The following is a 17,718-nucleotide window of genomic DNA, read 5'->3' as shown; positions in this document are numbered from 1 at the left end:
ATATTGCTTGATGCCCTTTTTCCATCAGACGCATGGGCAGATAGAGGCTAATGGACATAGTTAGGTTTGCCAGCTGGGCATAGAGAAAGAATGAAGGCCGAAATAAACAAACATGTCAAAAGAGAAAGTTCAGACATAGAAAGAAAAAAGACAGACAAGTGGGTGAGGAGAGAGTGTGCACAGAGAAGCAGATGGACAGAGTAAAGAGCAGAAGAAGTGATAGGCAGGGATAGAGCAGCTCATAAAGAGGGTGTGAAGTAAATGTAAGAAATGTGAGGTGGATGGGATACAGAGTGGAGGTGGCAGTACAAGGGGGAAGGAGGACAAGCACAGGAGAAGGCAAGGGTTTTGCTACGGATCATTCATTGACACTAAGAATGTTAATGTTGGACATTTTTGCCATTACGTCATATTCTGTTCCGATGTGTTCCCACTCACTCTCTATTCCTGGTTAGTGTACTTGATAAGTTAGATGGAGCAGGACACTTTGGGGTGATTACTTTTGTTGCATTTCCTGCTCCTAGGAATACATTGACCACGTTCTGAAGAAGGATCACGAGTTGAATGCGATGAACATCAAAGACCCTAGGGCTTCGGAGGAGAAGGTCCATGCAGCAGATCTTCTGAAACTGGTTCTGGTGAGAAAGTGTTTTCATTTTTACATTCATTCTAGATGGTGGTACGTTGTTGTAAGATCAGCCCTGTGGGGTGGAACGGTGTTGTGGGGTGGCACGTGTTTTATGATCTCTGCTGTGAGGTGGTACATTGTTAGAAGATCTCCACTGTGTGGTGGTATGGTGTTGTAAGATCTACTTGTGGGGTGGTACGGAGTTGTAAGATCACTGCTGTGGGATGGTACAATGTTGTAAGATCTCTGCTGTGGGGTGGTATGGAGTTGTAAGATCACTGCTGTGGGGTGGTACGGAGTTGTAAGATCACTGCTGTGGGATGGTACAATGTTGTAAGATCTCTGCTGTGGGGTGGTACGGAGTTGTAAGATCTCTGCTGTGGGGTGGTACGGTGTTGTAAGATCTCTGCTGTGGGGTGGTACGGAGTTGTAAGATCTCTGCTGTGGGGTGGTACGGTGTTGTAAGATCTCTGCTGTGGGGTGGTACGGTGTTGTAAGATCTCTGCTGTGGGGTGGTACGGTGTTGTAAGATCACTGCTGTGGGATGGTACAATGTTGTAAGATCTCTGCTGTGGGGTGGTACGGAGTTGTAAGATCTCTGCTGTGGGGTGGTATGGTGTTGTAAGATCTACTTGTGGGGTGGTACGGAGTTGTAAGATCTCTGCTGTGGGGTGGTACGGAGTTGTAAGATCACTGCTGTGGGATGGTACAATGTTGTAAGATCTCTGCTGTGGGGTGGTACAGTGTTGTAAGATCTTCACTTGTCTTATGGCCGAAAGGGACATTGTCGACATCGCTAAGTTAGCATGAGCTCTGCTGCCATGATGCTGCTTTTGCGCACATTACTACATGACTTTTTGTTTTGGCAAGACGCTGTTTATGCATTTCACATGAGAACCGTCTGCTTTTTGCGTTCTCTGTTTGTTCTTGGAGTTTAGTTTGAACACTGTGTACCAGGTCGATAAACAATGCCCCTTGTTATTCAGTTCTGGTCAGTCCCTAGCACATAGACAAAACATGCTAACACAGCTGTTGCTGCTGCAAACCTGTGCTTTGATATTAACACACACTTGGAGAGGGATCTTTCCAGGGAGAAGAGCCATGCGGTTCCTATGATGTAGATATACCATCTAGGCACTAAGATATGGGTTCTGCTGACAAAGCCCAGTGATCTTCTATAATCTAATAATACTTCTTCATACCAAGAGGAGGATGGTTAGGCCTTATAGCCCTTGTAGGAGAGTAGGATCTGCACTTATGTTGCCCCTACTTTTTTTTCTGATGTTAACACTGGTTTCTGGCTATAGTCTGGCTGGGTCCCTGCTAATCAGGGCCCCAGCCTCTCTGTTCTCTCTAAACAACTTGGAGTGCATATTAGATGCACTAGTTATTGGATACTGTGGTACCTTATGATCCCCTAGTATATGGTACCTTAGGTACCAAGGGCATAGGTACTTCACAGGCCTACCAGGGGCGGAAGCATGTATTATGCCACCCCTGGGAAGCAGACTACATCTAACACCACAGGCCTGCTACTGCAGCCTGGGTGAGGTAGTGTTAGCACTCCTCACTGAGGTATAGGTTCCCTATATCTCACCTTACACACACATATAAACCTATCAGTCACCCCTAAGGCAGGCCCTATCAATCCTGAGGGCAGGGTGCTTGGTTTACATGTGAGGGGGTGCCTCTGCCTGAGCAGGGCCACTCTGCAGCTCTCAGAGTCTATTCTCTGTGACTGTTTGTGGATGCGGTTAAACCATATACTCGTAAGTGCATTATAACCTCGCGGTATATGCTAACTCTGGGATGACTGCATCAAAACATGTCGTGTTTGGTGTCAAATGCTTTGGAATCATACACCCACACCAGTAACTGGTGTGGGAGTATGATCCCACCCTTCTAGTGGGGTAGACATGTACCCACTGTGGAAACACGGTAGATTCCTGAAAGAGCCCTGGCATCACAAAATGGATGCCACCAGCACAGACACTGGGCTGCCCTCCTGTTGCTGACCGAAACTCGCAGTGGAGGAGGCCCAACAATAGGCATCCTATCACAGGGAGGTGTAACCACCTTCCAGGCAGGATTTAGTGTATTGGGGCAGGGTGGGTGCACTCCTAGAGTGCTTTGAAGTCCTGCACTGGGGGAGCAGTAGGCTCCTCTGTGCATATGCCAGCTCAAACCGGTTCAGCGGCTACCTGCCCCTGCTCTGGTACGAAACTGGACAAAAGGAAGTGGGTGTAGCCACCCACTCCCCTGACCCTCCCATAGGCGGGGTCATAGAGCTAGTCCCTCCCTTCCTTCTAGTATAAGTTAGGGAACCCTTGCCATTGCAAACTAGATATCCCTGGACAACGCTCTGAAGAAGAATCCTGGACCTTCGACGTTCCACTACCTTTGGAAGACTGAAGAATCTCCCTTGGAGTCAAGGAGTGACTCCCCTGCTTGGCAGGCACCAAAACTTTGCATCAACGGTCACAAACTTTCCCACTCCCGCAGGAGTCCGAAGTCCCTGCAGCCCTGGAAGTGGATTTCCTGACTTCTTGAATGCCATCGTGAGTCCCTAGCGAAGCTGAGGCAAGTGGACCCCACGAGTGATGAGGAACAGCAATACCCGGGTACCATGCACTATTTTCGAGTGCAATCCCTTCACGGCATTCTACGAACTTGTGCATTGGATCATGTATGGTCCAAGCCTCCAGCAGGATTTCTGCCCTGCCAGCCTGCCCTGACTTACCTTTGCTGGGTGAGTCCCTCAGACCTTGCTGGTCTGCACCGCTGACTTTTTACACTTTCCACAAGACTTGCTGTTACCAAGGCTTGTTGGCTCCAATCTGAGTGCCGACACCACAGTAAGCTGCAGACTTTGTGGGACACACCGAATCCAGCTCCTGGTTGTCGTCGACACCTCCTGGACCTCGTGGCTGAGGAGTCAAGACACCTGTGATCACCTGAAATCCCCCAACGACTGTGGACATCCATCCTCCTGGGCCCGGGTCACTGGCAAGTGACTTTGAACACTGTCTCCTCTGCATTCAGGTCTTCTTTCCTCTGAATCCAGCCTTGGATTCCACCGGACACTTCTCCTGTCTTCACAAGCCGCAAGTCTTCTTTGGCTCCCATTGAAATCGACGCCGCGACCCGACACCAAAAGACACCTATGCACCCGGCTTCCCTGGGTGAGGTAACTCGTGCACTACGGTGCTCCTGTGTGTGTTGGCTCTAGAACTGCTTACCCTGTAAGTGACTTGCTTGTAGACTCTCCCAAAGTATCCTAAAACTTTAAAATTCCAACTGTGACTTGCTCCTTTGAAGTCTATTGGGATCCGCGGCTGTGTTCTGCACTGCAGGCGTCTCCCGTGGGTCCTTTACTTACCTGCCTTGGGTGGATTAGTGAGGCCCAGCGCTTCTGAAGGCCCTAGGCCTTCTCCCTTCTCAAGTCGTTCTTCTTATACCTCTTTTTTAGTATATGGTCTGGTACGCCCATGCGGCCCCAGCCATATAAGTGCTTAACTTGTTGTGAACTGTTGGTTTTTGCATATGTTCCTGACTTCTAATGTCATAAAGAGATTAGTAGAGTGTGTTAGAAATAAATACATATATATTTTATATATATACCTTTGTGGTGTCCTTTCATTTGGTAATTCAAGAGATTATGAGGTAAAACAAGCTGCTGTACATTCCTCTAGAGACTTAGCCTAAAGGCTGCTCTCCACAGCTACCACTAGGATAGCTTTCTTTAAAAGGTTGTCTTAAACCTATCTACCATAAGAGTGGAATTGGACTGGTGCAAGATGGCCACTATAACCAGTGACCAGCATATGCCAGGCCAACTTCTCACAGTCCTTTATCCGCTATCTCTATAAAATGATATCTCCCTTTATGATATATGGCCTTGCTGCAATGCTAACTGTGTTATTAGTTGTGGCTCGTAGTTGAAATAAACATTTTAAACTATATTCGGTCGATTCTTATTGTGGACAGGTACGAGTGAGCGAGCGAAAAGGTGTGTCTGGTTACCGAGACTCCTGAGAGATATGTGAGTGTTGTGTTCTGGGGAGTCTAATCATTTGCATCTTCGTGATTGTATAGGAGAGCGAGTGAGACACTATAGCTAGTCGGTCCTGGGATTGTGGGTGCTGAGGTGGAAGGCATAGCCCCTATGCACTGAGGTCCCGTATGTGAGAAGTTGGCCTGATATATGCTGTCCACTAGTTCTAGTGGGCACCTTGTATCAGTCCAAACAATACCTTATGGTGATAGGTTAAAGACAACCTTTATTGAAAGCTATCCTAGTGGTAGCTATGGAGAGCAGCCTTCAGGCTAAGTCTTGAAGGAATGAAAAGCAGCTTGTTTTACCAGTCTATAATCTCTTGAATGATCAAATGAAAGGACAACCACACCAGCTATATATTTAAAATATATGTATTTAAGATAAAACACACTCCTGTAGTCTCTTTATGAGGCTGGAGCTCGAATTACTTAATTTACAAGTCAGTAATCAACAGTAATAGCACAAATACACGTTTGGGCCCTAGGGGCGAACCAAACCATATACCAATAAAGTGGTATAAGAACCACGATTGAACTAGACACAAGGCCTAGAGCCTGTAGAATCGCTGGGACCCCAAGGAACCACCCAAGGTAGTGACTCAGGGGACCCACGGGGGTCGTGTGCAGTGTGTAAACACAGCCCCGGGTTCCCGTTAGCTTCTATGGGCAATGTCGCGGTTGGAAATTTAAAGATTAGGGACACTTAGAATTGAGGCAGGACCAAACCCTTTTGGACTTAGGAAGTTCTAGGGCTAGCACTCACCGGAGCACCGGAGTACTCGTGTGATCTCACTCAGGGAAGCTGGGTGCATAGGTGTCTTTTGGTGTCGGGTCGGGTCGTGTTGTCGATTTCAATGGGAGCTGTCGAAGAAGTGCTGCTGCCATGAAGAGGAGAAGTGTCCGAAGTGCTCCAAGCCTGGATCTAGGATGGAAGAAACCTGAAATCAGAAGGGACAGAGTCTGGGTCACTTACCAGTGACCAAGGGCACGATAGACCAATGCCCACAGATGTTGGGTGCTTCAGGTGAGTTGACGGGTGTCTTGACTCTTCAGCCACGAGGTCCAAGAGGCGCCGATGACAAACAGGAGCTGGATTCGAGCTGTCCCACGAAGTCTGTCGAGTGCTGCAGTGTCGACCAGATTGGACCCAACAAGCCTTGGCAATGGCAAGTCACTTGGAATCAGAGAAGGACGTCGGTTCAGACCAGCAAGGTCTGGGGGACTCACCCAGCGAGGGTAAGTCAGGGCACGTCTGGAGCAACTAGGAGAGCCCAATCCAAAGAGAAGTTGCCTTCGTGGGGACCCACTAGCCAAAGGGCTAGAGATCGCTGAGGAGCCTCAAGCGGTCGCACTGGAATCTGGCCCATGGGTAATTCGTGGAGTGGAGGCCAGAAATCTTCGGTGCAGGAGATGCTCAAAGCTGGGGATACTCTGAGCCCAAAGCACAACTTCAAGGAAGACCAGGAAGGTGATGGAGCTGCAAAAGATCACAGTGTCCAGGGGTCACGGTTCCACGTCACCCACGATAACCACGGGCCTCAGCTTTGCTGTGCCCTCAGGGTAGCCTCCGGAAGTCTGGAAATCCACCTCTGGTGATGCAAAGACTTTGGCGTCCGGCGGGAGCTTCAGCGATGCAGACCCGTCAGTTGCTTCTTTGGTGCCTGCCAAGCAGGGGAGTCACTCCTTGACCCCAAGGGAGATTTCTTCCATCTTCTAGTCGAAATAGAAAGTCGAAGGTCCAGGATATATATTGCAGAGTTTCGTCCAGGGTAATCTAAAGTCGCAAGGACTGGGTTCCCATACTTATACTAAGTTTGGGGGTTGGACATACTCTAGGGACACACCTATGGGAGGGGTGCGGAAAGAGGGGTGGTTACACCCATTTCCTTTGTCCAGTTTCGCGCCAGATCCGGGGCAGGTAGCCCCTGCAACTGGTTTGAACTGGACTATGCACAGGGACACCAAGTGTGCCCCCAGTGCAGGACTTCAACGCACCAGGGAGTGCTCCTGCCCAGCCCCAATACACATCTGCCTGTCTGGGGAGGTGGTTACACCTCCCTGGGACAGGAAACCTATTGTCCAGGCCTCCCCTGCTGGAGTTTCGGTCAGCAGCAGGAGGCCATACATGTGTCTGTGGCAGTGGCATCCATTTTGTGATGCCAGGGCTTTAGAAAGTCTTAACCAGGTAGGCCAGTGAGAACATGTCTCTCCCTCTAGAAAGGTGGAATGCTACCCCCGCCGCCAGAACTGGCGGGGGGGGGGGTAGTATTCCAAAGCGTTTGACACCAAACATGACATGTTTCCGTGAAGCCATCCCAAACTTAGCATTTACCGTGAGGTTATAATGCACTTAAGAGTATATGGGCAGGCTGCACCACAAACAGCATCAGAGGAGGTACTCCGAACGCTGCAGAATGGCTCTGCTCATGCAGGGGCACCCTCTCACATAAAAACCAAGCACTCTGCCTTCAGGATTGTTAAGGCCTGCCGTAGGAGTGCCTTATAGGTTTTATATGTGTGTGCAATGGTATTGATATATGTAGCCTATACCACAGTAAGGGGTGCAAGCACCACCTTACCCAGGCTGCAGTAGCAGACTTGTGGTGTCATTTTGGAGTGCTTCCCAGGGGTGGCATAATACATGCTTCAGCCCCTGGTAGGCCTCTGAGGTACCTATGCCCTAGGTACATAGTATACCATATACTAGGGGCTTATAAGGCACTCCAGAATGCAATTAGTTATGTACCTAATGTACATGGAAACCATTTTAGAGAGGAAGCAGCTAGAATGGGGTCCTAATTAGAAGGGCCACAGTCAGACTAAGGTCGAAAAACAGTGAAACACCAGCAAAAAGTGGAGGCACCCATGTGAAGCAGATCCTACTCTCCTACACAATCCCCCCCCCCCCCCAAACGCAGGGACATTAAACTAACCTTGACCAGTTAAGTCTTCATGTTTTAAGTGGGAATACCTAGAGTCCATCTGCATGAGTACCAAACAAGTATGGCCTCAACTTCTTCAGAGCCCAACCCACAGCAAAGGCCCCCCTCTCAATGGCTGACCAACGTTTCTCTCTAGGGGTCAGCCTTCTGCTTATGAAAGCTACTGGCTGATCCTGACCTTCATCATTCAATTGTGACAGTACAGCCCCTACCCCCAATTTAGATGCATCTGTTTGGACAATGAACCTCCAGGAGTAGTCAGGACTCTGCAGAATGGGAGCAGTGCACATGGCCTGCTGCAGGTCATCAAATGCCTTTTGACAGCTAGCTGTCCACTGGACCTTTTTGGGCATTTTCTTAGAAGTTAAGTCATTCAGGGTTGTCACTATTGATCCATACCCCTTGACAAACCTCCTATAGTACCCAGTCAGGCCTAAGAAGGCTCTCACCTGAGTCTGGGTATTTGGAGCAACCCAGTCCATGATGGTCTGGATTTTGCTCTGTAGTGGTTGAACCTGGCCTCCGCCTACAAGGTGGCCCAAGTACACAACCTGACTCTGCCCTATCTGGCACTTATTAGCCTTGATAGTTAGGCCTGCTTTTTGCAGGGCTTCCAAAATATTCGTCAGGTGGACCAGGCGATCCTCCCAGGTGGAGCTAAATACAGCAATATCAGTCAGTCAAGAAAGCTTTATTCGACGATTGTCATAAAAGCATACAAAATTTATATATATACAAATACACAAAACATGTTAAAAATAATTTAAAACAATAAATAAGGATATTTACAGAATAATTTAGCAATTCAAGGGAAGGAAAATTTATCCAGACAACAATTTACTCCTAATCACCCATGCCCTTCCTAGAAACTTTGCAGCAGAAATGTAAACAAGTGGAATCTCAGCAGAGCGTAGGATGCGTACAGCTACCTTGGCATTTCTGGTCCCCAAGTTCCAGCACATTGGCTTTAGGCAGGTCTGACGAGGAATTACATAGGATGGACATTGGAACAGGAAGTGGTTGACAGATTCGATAGGTGCAGTACAGCCAGGGCAATTAAGCACATTAACTGTGGACCATCTAGATGAAAACTCTCTTACTGGGAGACTGCCAACTCTGAATTGAAAATAAAGCTTCCTGTCCAAGGGATTAGTAATGTCATCCCAAAAAGGTGCCAAGGAAATAGTGTCCTTAAAGCCCAAGAAAATGCCAGATAGTGAAAGTGGAGCTGTAGATCTGAAGACTCGGGAAGCTACCATTTCCCAGTACAGGGCCTTTAGTGCTTGTTTGGTCGGGAAGCAAGCATTTAGAGGATCCTCCCACAGGTTTTTTAAGCCTAAATCCTGAAGTGACTCGTGGATCCTGCGGAGCCACTTGATCTTGCGAAAAGAATCCAGTTTTATAATGTCCATGAGGCCAAGAGCAAAGAGCCTAAGTTCGGGGGTGACCCATAAACGCCGCCAGTATAGAATTGGGGGGAATAAGGCAATTAATGCTATTGGTCTCATACCAAGGTCATAAAAAAGGGGGCAGAGGGGAGTACTCTGAGGTAGTTTGGTGAGATTTCGAAGAAAATTATTTTCGGACGAAGATAATTTATGTACATTGTCAAATCCCCACAACTCAACTCCATAAAGTGCGGCGCCAACCACTTTGGCATCATATACCCGAAGTGCGGGATCAATGGGTTTAGTCAAAGATTTAACTTGTTCTTTGCTTAACGCACCAGAGAGTTGAGAGTGTTTAAGAGATGCCAGATCTACCTGTTTTTTCCAACCCAAATCATGTTGTATGCAAATACCAAGGTAAGTGAAATCTTGGACCTGGTCCAATATCAAATTATTCATAAATATCTTACATTTGGAGGATTTTGACTGGTTAAAAGACATAAATTTGGATTTTAAAACATTTATTTCAAGCCCGCGGGCTAAACAAAACTCCTCGAACAGGCCTAAGGACCTCTGTAGGCCGCTCGGGGTTTTGGAAATAATAAGACAATCGTCAGCAAACATTAAAATAGGAATTTTCGCACCTGCCAGAGAGGGGGCATCCACATTCGCGTCTATTAATAATTTTGCCACATCATTGATATACAGTGAAAATAAAGTTGGCGCAAGGACGCAGCCCTGCCTGACCCCCTTCTGGATAGGGAACTGCCTGGTCACTTGGCCAACACCTCCCCATCTAATCTGCGCAAAGTTGTCTAGATGAAGTCTAGCGATTAGAGAGACTAGATCAGCTGGCATCCCCAGTTTGCCTAAGACAGCCCATAGGGTTGTCCGAGGGACTAGATCAAAGGCTGCCCTAAGATCAATGAAGGCAGCATATAAGCTGCCTCCCCCCAAGTAGACCACCTTCCAATAGAGCATAGCAAAATGCAGCACCTGATCGATGGTGCTTATTCTTGCTCTAAAACCAGCTTGTAGATGGGAAAGGATTGCATTGTCTAGCGCCCAAACCAGCACTTTGTTCAAAATCAGCCTACCTATGATCTTTTGCGTGGTATCGATCAGGCTGATTGGACGATAGTTTGCAGGAAGAGACTTGTCCCCCTTCTTGAACACTGGAATGATTTCTGCTCCTTTCCAGGAAGTGGGAACCGGGACACCTCTAGCAATCAGATTGGCCAAGATTAAAATATAGTTTCCCCAAGACTCGCTGTTACACAGAAAAATATCAGCAGGAATTCCGTCCATCCCAGGAGCCCTTCCAGGAACCAACGACTTAAGGGCAATAACAACATCAGCCATGGTAAAAGGATCTTCCTTATAGAAGGTACATTGATAATTTGAAGGTGAACACATGTCTTCATCAACGGCATATAGAGATTCAAAATGCTTGACCCAGTCGTCTTGTGAAACCCAATTTTGGGGTTTATCAGGGTTACCACCAGACCCCCATTTGAGGACAGACCAGAAACGTCTCATATCCTTTTGGGCACCTGCTTCCCTAAGTTCCTGCCATCTTTGAAGATCCCACGCTCTCTTAGCTTTAAAGATGGCTTGCTTATAAGCATATCTAGCAGAGCGAACTTTAGAGTTATCGCCAGATTTCAGTGCGATGGCCAGATTGACACGAGCATCTCTACAATCGGTAGAATACCACCGAGGTGAAGGATCATAATTGAGTTTTTTTTTTTTTGGGGCCTTACAAAAATATCTTTAAGTTCTAAAAAGAAAGATTCATGAATCGAGGTTCCAGGTATACAGTGGGATAGCAAAAGACACTGGTTATATGCATCCCCTAAATCCTGAGTGGCAAACTCTAGTCTATTAAAAATACAAGTAAGACATTCTTGACTTTGAACAATCTTAGCCCACTTTACATGGCGCAGATCATTGGCAATAACTACATCTTGATGGTGCTGTGGAGAAAAAACACTAAGGGCAGTAGAGGTCACCCAGAACAAGGAAGTTAGAGAGAGAGGATTGTGATCACTCTCCAGTCTATCTATGACTTCCATGCCCTTCAGGGTATCCCATAGGTCTAAAGATAGTAAAATATAATCAATCCTGCTAGTACGGGAACCGCTCTTAAAGGTGATTGAGCCGGATTTGTCTTGTTCAGACCTGCCATTAGTAGCACGAAGCCCCTTGTTCAAACAAAGAGCGTTGATCTGGATTGCCAATTCTGACCAACGACTGACAGGTTCAATATCTAAACTTGGAACACCCCATAGGCCATCCTCAGCCTCCGAGATACTCCAATCAACACCAGAAAGGGGTTCAAAGGTAGTGTTAAAATCACCACCTAAAATTACATGGGAGTGCTGGGAATGAAGAAGCAACAATTCATCTAGGCGAGCTATAATATCAGACTTCTTCCCCCCAGTGCTTCTGGCATAAATATTATAAATATCCAGCAATTTGCCATCTCTGAACTTAAGCTTAAGTAACTGGATATCAGGATGTGAAGTGGGGAGCTCCTTGGCAACAATACCAAGGTCTTGTCTGATCCAAATAGTAAGACCACCTGAGGGACGCCCCTTTTTGCCCTTTACTGCCAAAACATTGAAATTCAGAAAACCCGGTAAATGCTGGGCCTCAAGTAACCAGGTCTCCTGGAATAGGCAAATGTCGTAAAAATTGATAAATAATACCCAGTCTGGATCATTCAACTTAGATTTTAGACCTGCAATATTCCAGGAGAGAAGCGTACCAACCTTAGGGTGAGTTACGCTATTATCCTTGCTAATCAGCGGGGTATTGTTCAGTAGGGTGATCCTTGCCGGGTCTACGGAAAGGGATTGTTTTTCCATGCTAACCGAAGTATCAGTGTTGAGGACTTTATTGGGCAAAGGAGAGGAAACAGAGGAAACCGCTAGGTTATCCTCAATGGCCAGTCAGTCATTTAGTTCAAGGCAAGACTCTCCCACAGGTAGATTAGAGACACCATCTAAACAAGAAGATCGGATAGGAGTAGACTTAATTTGAATTACAGAAGAGTCCGGAGGACAGCTTCTGTACTCAAGGTTAATTAGGTTGTCTGCTATAGTGGGATCGTGAAAGATGACCTCTATATGGTCCTTCCCTTTATCATGGTGAGAAATCCTACTTGCTCCCGCTATGTCAGCTCTGATTACAGAGCAACAACCCCTTACGTGCCTAATCCAGTGTATAACTTTGTTGATCAAAGATTCACTGGTTTCATGGTCAGACCCAGAGGACAGTCTAGGGACATTCATCATATAAACTTTTCGTGGATGAGAAATACGACTGTGTGGCCCATATGTTTGTGTTTGGTGGTAATAATTACCTCTAGGATTAGTTCCAGATCTTTCATCTATAAGGGGAGATCCTCCAGCACGTGTCGAAACCTGGTACGTACCAGGGAAAGCTCTAGCGGTATGTCTAGCAAGGGATGGGGTGCGAGCAGAGGGATGGTCGACCCTTGATGGAGCTAGAAAACGGGGCTGGGTACTCGGGGGGTGAGAAACATGGGGCAGAATCTTGACACTTACATTAGACGGCATACATGGCCTATCTGGCACCCCTGAAGGGGCCTTAACGAAGGTCCCCTCCGAGGTGGCAGAATTAGGTTTAAATTGGATATCAGTAGCCAGCTTAGCTTCATCTAATTTCCTGACAGTAACTGTTAGTGTTTCAATCTTGGTTTGCATAGTTTCAATCAAGCAGCAAAGATTTTTCACTAGCGCCAGCAGAGATTTCATGTCATGATTGCTAGATTCAATCCCTTGAACACCCTCGGGCAGGTTAATGGTAGAACAATCCTCAGATGGGGAAGGACCTGAGATTATATTCAAAGGTACAGAAGAGGGCAGAGCGGAACAACTGGTATCAGTATCAATTTCACTCAGTATTGAAAACCTATTGCTACAAGCAATACCCAGAGGATGATTAGAGGCGGGTGGGGGTTTGCCAGAATGATCTTGACCCACAGCCAATGATACTATAGGGGTAGAAGGAGCCGAGACTTTATCCCTTGCCCCGTTTGATTGTTCCTCCCCACCCTTTTTCGAAAGAAACATATCCGGAACTATAACAACGCCTTTAGTGGACTCTTTTCTCCCACCTGTAGCAGGCAAGGGGGTGGCATTAAGTAGTTCCCCGCATTCATCAATAATAACATCAATGCGGTCCATTACACAATTACTGGCCGCATGTTTGCGAGCTTTCTTTGGTTTGGTCTTCCTCATCTTGGATTTCACGGGCAAGGAATTGGAAGAGTCAGATTCCCCCTCAGGATTTTTCCTCTTACCCATGGCTTTGGGAAATAACAGGAAACAAATGTACCTTAATAATCCGGACTCGCGTTGTCAGGGGTTAGGCCGACCCGACCCTGGTCGACCCCGGACGGCCACAGACGGCCCGCCCTCTGCCCGGGCTCAGCCCGGCGACGCCCGCGCGCGTCCCGCGACGCGGAGGGAGCTGTCAGTTTTCTAGCGCCTCCGGGCGCGCTGTCGCCGGGAGAGACGTCACGAGAAGCAGGGGCTCATGGGGGTTGTAGTCCCCCCACGCTGCTTGGTTGGGCCGGCGGCGAGTGAGCTCCGGCAAAGACTGCCCCCGGTCCGCTGTCCCACAGGGAAAGAGTTTGCTCGTTTCTGCTGGCCTGGTAAGAGCTCAGGCGTGTCCCCCACTCCACCGAGGGAGCTGTCGGTTTTCTAGCGCCTCCGGGCACGCTGTCGCCGGGAGAGACATCACGAGAAGCAGGGGCTCATGGGGGTTGTAGTCCCCCCACGCTGCTTGGTTGGGCCGGCGGCGAGTGAGCTCCGGCAAAGACTGCCCCCGGTCCGCTGTCCCACAGGGAAAGAGTTTGCTCGTTTCTGCTGGCCTGGTAAGAGCTCAGGCGTGTCTAGATATGCTGCACTATAGTCTTCCAGGCCTGTAAGGACTCGATTCACCAACCTTTGAAAAGTGGCAGGTGCATTCTTCAAACCAAAGGGCATTACCACAAATTGATAGTGCCCACTAGAGGTAGAAAATGCTGTCTTTGGCTTTGCATCATCAGCTAGTCTGATCTGCCAGTAGCCAGCTGTCAGGTCAAATGTGCTTAGAAACTTGGCTGAGGCCAGCTCATCTGCCCTGGGGATGGGATGGGCATCAGTCCTAGTGACTGCATTGAGACCCCTGTAGTCTAAACAAAACCTCATTTCTTTCTTGCCATCTGTGGTGTGAGGTTTAGGTACCAGGACTACTGGGCTAGCCCAAGGGCTAACTGAAGGTTCAATCACTCCCAAATCCAACATCTTTTGGACTTCTGTCCTTATACAGTCCCTGACATGGTCTGGTTGCCTCTAGATATTATTCTTCACAGGCAGACTGTCACCAGTGTCCACTTCATGAGTGCACCAGGTGGTCTGACTTGGAGTCAGAGAAAGCATATGTCTGTACTGGCTGAGAAGGTTTCTGCAGTCAGTTTGCTGCTGGGCAGTGCGGCTGCCTGCCAAGGCTACACCATCAACTGACCCATCATCAGGGTTCTGAGAAATCAGGTCAGCGAGTGGGTCACTCTCTTCCTGATGTACTTCATCAGTAGCCATGAGCAAGCCCATGCCTGCCCTGTCAACATATGGTTTAGGTCTGTTGACATGAAGTACCCTGTGGGGACTCCTAGGGGTTCCAAGGTCTACCATGTAGGTAACCTCCCCTTTCTGCTCAGCAATTGTATGGGGGCCACTCCATTTGTCCTGGAGGGCTGCTGGGGCAACAGGCTCCAATACCACACTTTCTGTCCTGTATGGTAGACAGTCAGTACAGCCTTTTGGTCATGCCAGGCTTTTTGTAATTCCTGGCTAGCCTCAAGGTTTTTAGTTGCCTTTTTCATATACTCAGCCATCCTTGAGCGGAGACCAAGTACATAGTCCAATATGTCCTGTTTGGGGGGCTTGAGAGGTAACTCCCATCCTTCCTTAACCAGACACAATGGACCCCTGACAAGGTGACCAAACAAAAGATCAAAAGGGCTGTAACCAACCCCCTTTTGAGGCACCTCCCTGTATGCAAATAAAAGGCAGGGCAAGAGTATGTCCCATCTTCGCCTAAGCTTTTCTGGGAGTCTTTTAATCATGCCCTTTAAGGTTTTGTTGAACCTTTCAACTAAACCATTGCAATTTGGGTGATAGGGTGCGGTGAACTTGTAGTTCACTCCACACTCCTTCCACATAGCAGTCAAGTAACTAGACATGAAGTTTGTACCCCTGTCAGATGCTACCTCCTTAGGAAAGCCTACTCTTGAGAATACACCCAAGAGAGCTATTTGCCACCACAGGTGCATTGGTGGTCCTTAGGGGAATTGCCTCTGGGTACCTGGTGGCATGATCCACCACCACCAGTATAAATCTGTGTCCAGATGTTGTTTGAGGATCCATGGGTCCAACAATGTCAATCCCCACCCTTTCAAAGGGCACCCCCACCACAGGTAGTGGTATCAGGGGGGCCTTTATAGTGCCACCTGCTTTGCCACTGGCTTGGCAGGTTACAAAGGAGCGACAAAACTCCTTTGTGTCTTCAGACATGTGAGGCCAGTGAAACTGAGGAACAATTCTGTCCCAAATCTTGTTCTGGTCTAGGTGTCCTGCTAGGGGAATATCATGGGCTAGTGTCAATAGGAAGCCCCTAAACTTCAGTGGTATAACCAACCTCCTGGCTGCAACAGGCTTGGGGTCTCTACTCTCTAAGTAAAGGAGTCCATCATCCCAATAAACTTTATCGGTGCCACTAGCATTCCCAGCAGCCTCATCAGCAGCTTGCTTTCTGAGGGGTTCAAGAGAGGGGCAGGTTTTCTGCTCCAGGCTCAGATCAGACCTGGAAGGGCCCCCTGTCCCCAAGAACTCAACCTGGTCAGGTTCAAGCTCCTCTGGGACAGTTCCTTCTTTAGGCTCAAGATCATCTCCCTGAGGAGACTGATCAGCATTCTGAGTCAAGTGGGAAGGCTCTGCCTTAACCTTACTGCTCCTCCTCTTGTGAGGCACCTGGTCCATTGTTCAAGAATCCAGGGCCTGTCCAGCTTTAGACATTTTGGCCTGTGACCTAGTCACAGCAATGACATGAACAGGGATCCCTAACATTTCTGCATGTGTCCTGAGCTCCACTTCAGCCCAAGCTGAAGTCTCTAGATCATTGCCAAGCAAGCACTGCACTGGTCGGTGTGCACATACCACAGCCTTCTTAAGGCCAGTTACCCCTCGCCAGGGGAAGTTAACAACTGCCAGAGAATGGTATGTTCTGACATTGCTAGCATTGGTCACTTGATACAGTTCACCAAGTATAATCTGCCCAGGCTCCACAAGATCTTTTGTCACCATTGTGACACTTGCTCCTGTGTCACTGAATGCCCAACCTCTACTCCATTTATTAAATGCTGTTGTATGTATTTGCCCAGATTACAGGGAATCACAAAGGGGGACATATTCATGCCCCCATCACAGACAAGCACAGCCTGAGTTGGAACTCTGACTAGGCCAGAGTCCATCTCAGAACCCAGGGTCAACCCTACTACACCCTTATTCTGGACATTGCCACCACCTATTGTAGCTGTACTAGTGGGGGCAGTTGCCTTAGGGGCAATGGTGGCTGGAGTAGATTCTTTGGACTTGGTGCAGTCACTGGTCCAGTGAGTTTTCTGTTACAGATTTTGCACCAAGGTTTCTTTTGGCCTTTTCCCTTGTTAGACTGTAACTCCCCATTTGAAGAATATTTTTGGGACCCTTGAGAAGACTTCTGGTCTTTACCCTTGTCCCCACCCTTGTCAGAGTTCTGCTTCTTTGGGTCACCGCCTTGGTTCTGTACCTTCTGCCTTACCCTGGTTCTGACTCATTTTTCTGCCTTCTATCCCAATTCTGGGGGAGAGGTCAGATCAGGGTCTACCAGGTACTGGTGCAACAGCTGATTTTGACAGTTATTAAGAATCTGCTCCCTCATTATCTGATTGTACAATCCTATGAAGTCACACACTTTACTGCCCAATAACCAACCTTCCAGAGCCTTAGCAGCACGGTCAACAAAGTCCACCCAGTCTTGATTTTGGGCCTTTTGGGTATCCCTGAACTTTAACCTGTATTGTTCAGTGGTTAGGCCAAACCCATCTATCAGTGCACTTTTCAAGACCTGGTAATCATCAGCATCCTCTTCTCTTACAGTGAGGAGCTTATCTCTACCTTTGTCTGCAAAGGAGAGCCATATGATTGCTGCCCACTGACCTTGAGGGACCTTCTGTACTTTACAGGCCCTCTCCAAGGCAGTTATCCATTTGTGGATGTCATCCCCACTCTAGTAGAGAGGGACAATCTTACTTAGGTTTCCATGGTCATAAGACCTCTCCCTATCTCTAGGGAAGTTGCTGCCACCAAGGGACTCTATTCCTTCCTTTTTTTCTAGCTCTGTAGAGCTCTAGGGCTTCCCTATCTAGGCCCATCTGCTGCTTATTGAGGTTGAACTTATCTTGCTCATACTTCAGCAGTCTCTCTCTCTCCTCTCCTGGAAGGTTTCCCTCCCTCTGTGAGAAGAGACAGAGTTCCCTATAGATGAGGTAGACTGAACAGACTCCCTTGAGAGAGATCTATTCCTTCTAACCCTACTTTCAACTCTTCCTGGAGGAACAAAGAGAGGAGCATCGTGCTCTTCCTCATCATCC

At 48.0% G+C, this 17,718-nt stretch overlaps 1 protein-coding gene across 1 annotated transcript in view; it reads left to right on the top strand.

Moving 5' to 3' along the window:
- SPAG17 (sperm associated antigen 17) overlaps nt 1–17,718 on the top strand; it is a 1,802,643-nt gene that overhangs the window by 1,487,155 nt on the left and 297,770 nt on the right. Inside the window, exon 39 of the mRNA XM_085620708.1 lies at nt 525–638. Within this exon, the coding sequence (XP_085476834.1) occupies nt 525–638 (114 nt within the window). The remainder of the gene's footprint in view (nt 1–524; nt 639–17,718) is intronic.

Source organism: Triturus cristatus, chromosome 8, assembly GCF_964204655.1.
Source record: "Triturus cristatus chromosome 8, aTriCri1.1, whole genome shotgun sequence".
Lineage (NCBI taxonomy): Eukaryota > Metazoa > Chordata > Amphibia > Caudata > Salamandridae > Triturus > Triturus cristatus.
The sequence above is the reverse complement of the archived record's forward strand: the minus strand, read 5'-3'. Positions and strand labels throughout refer to the sequence as shown.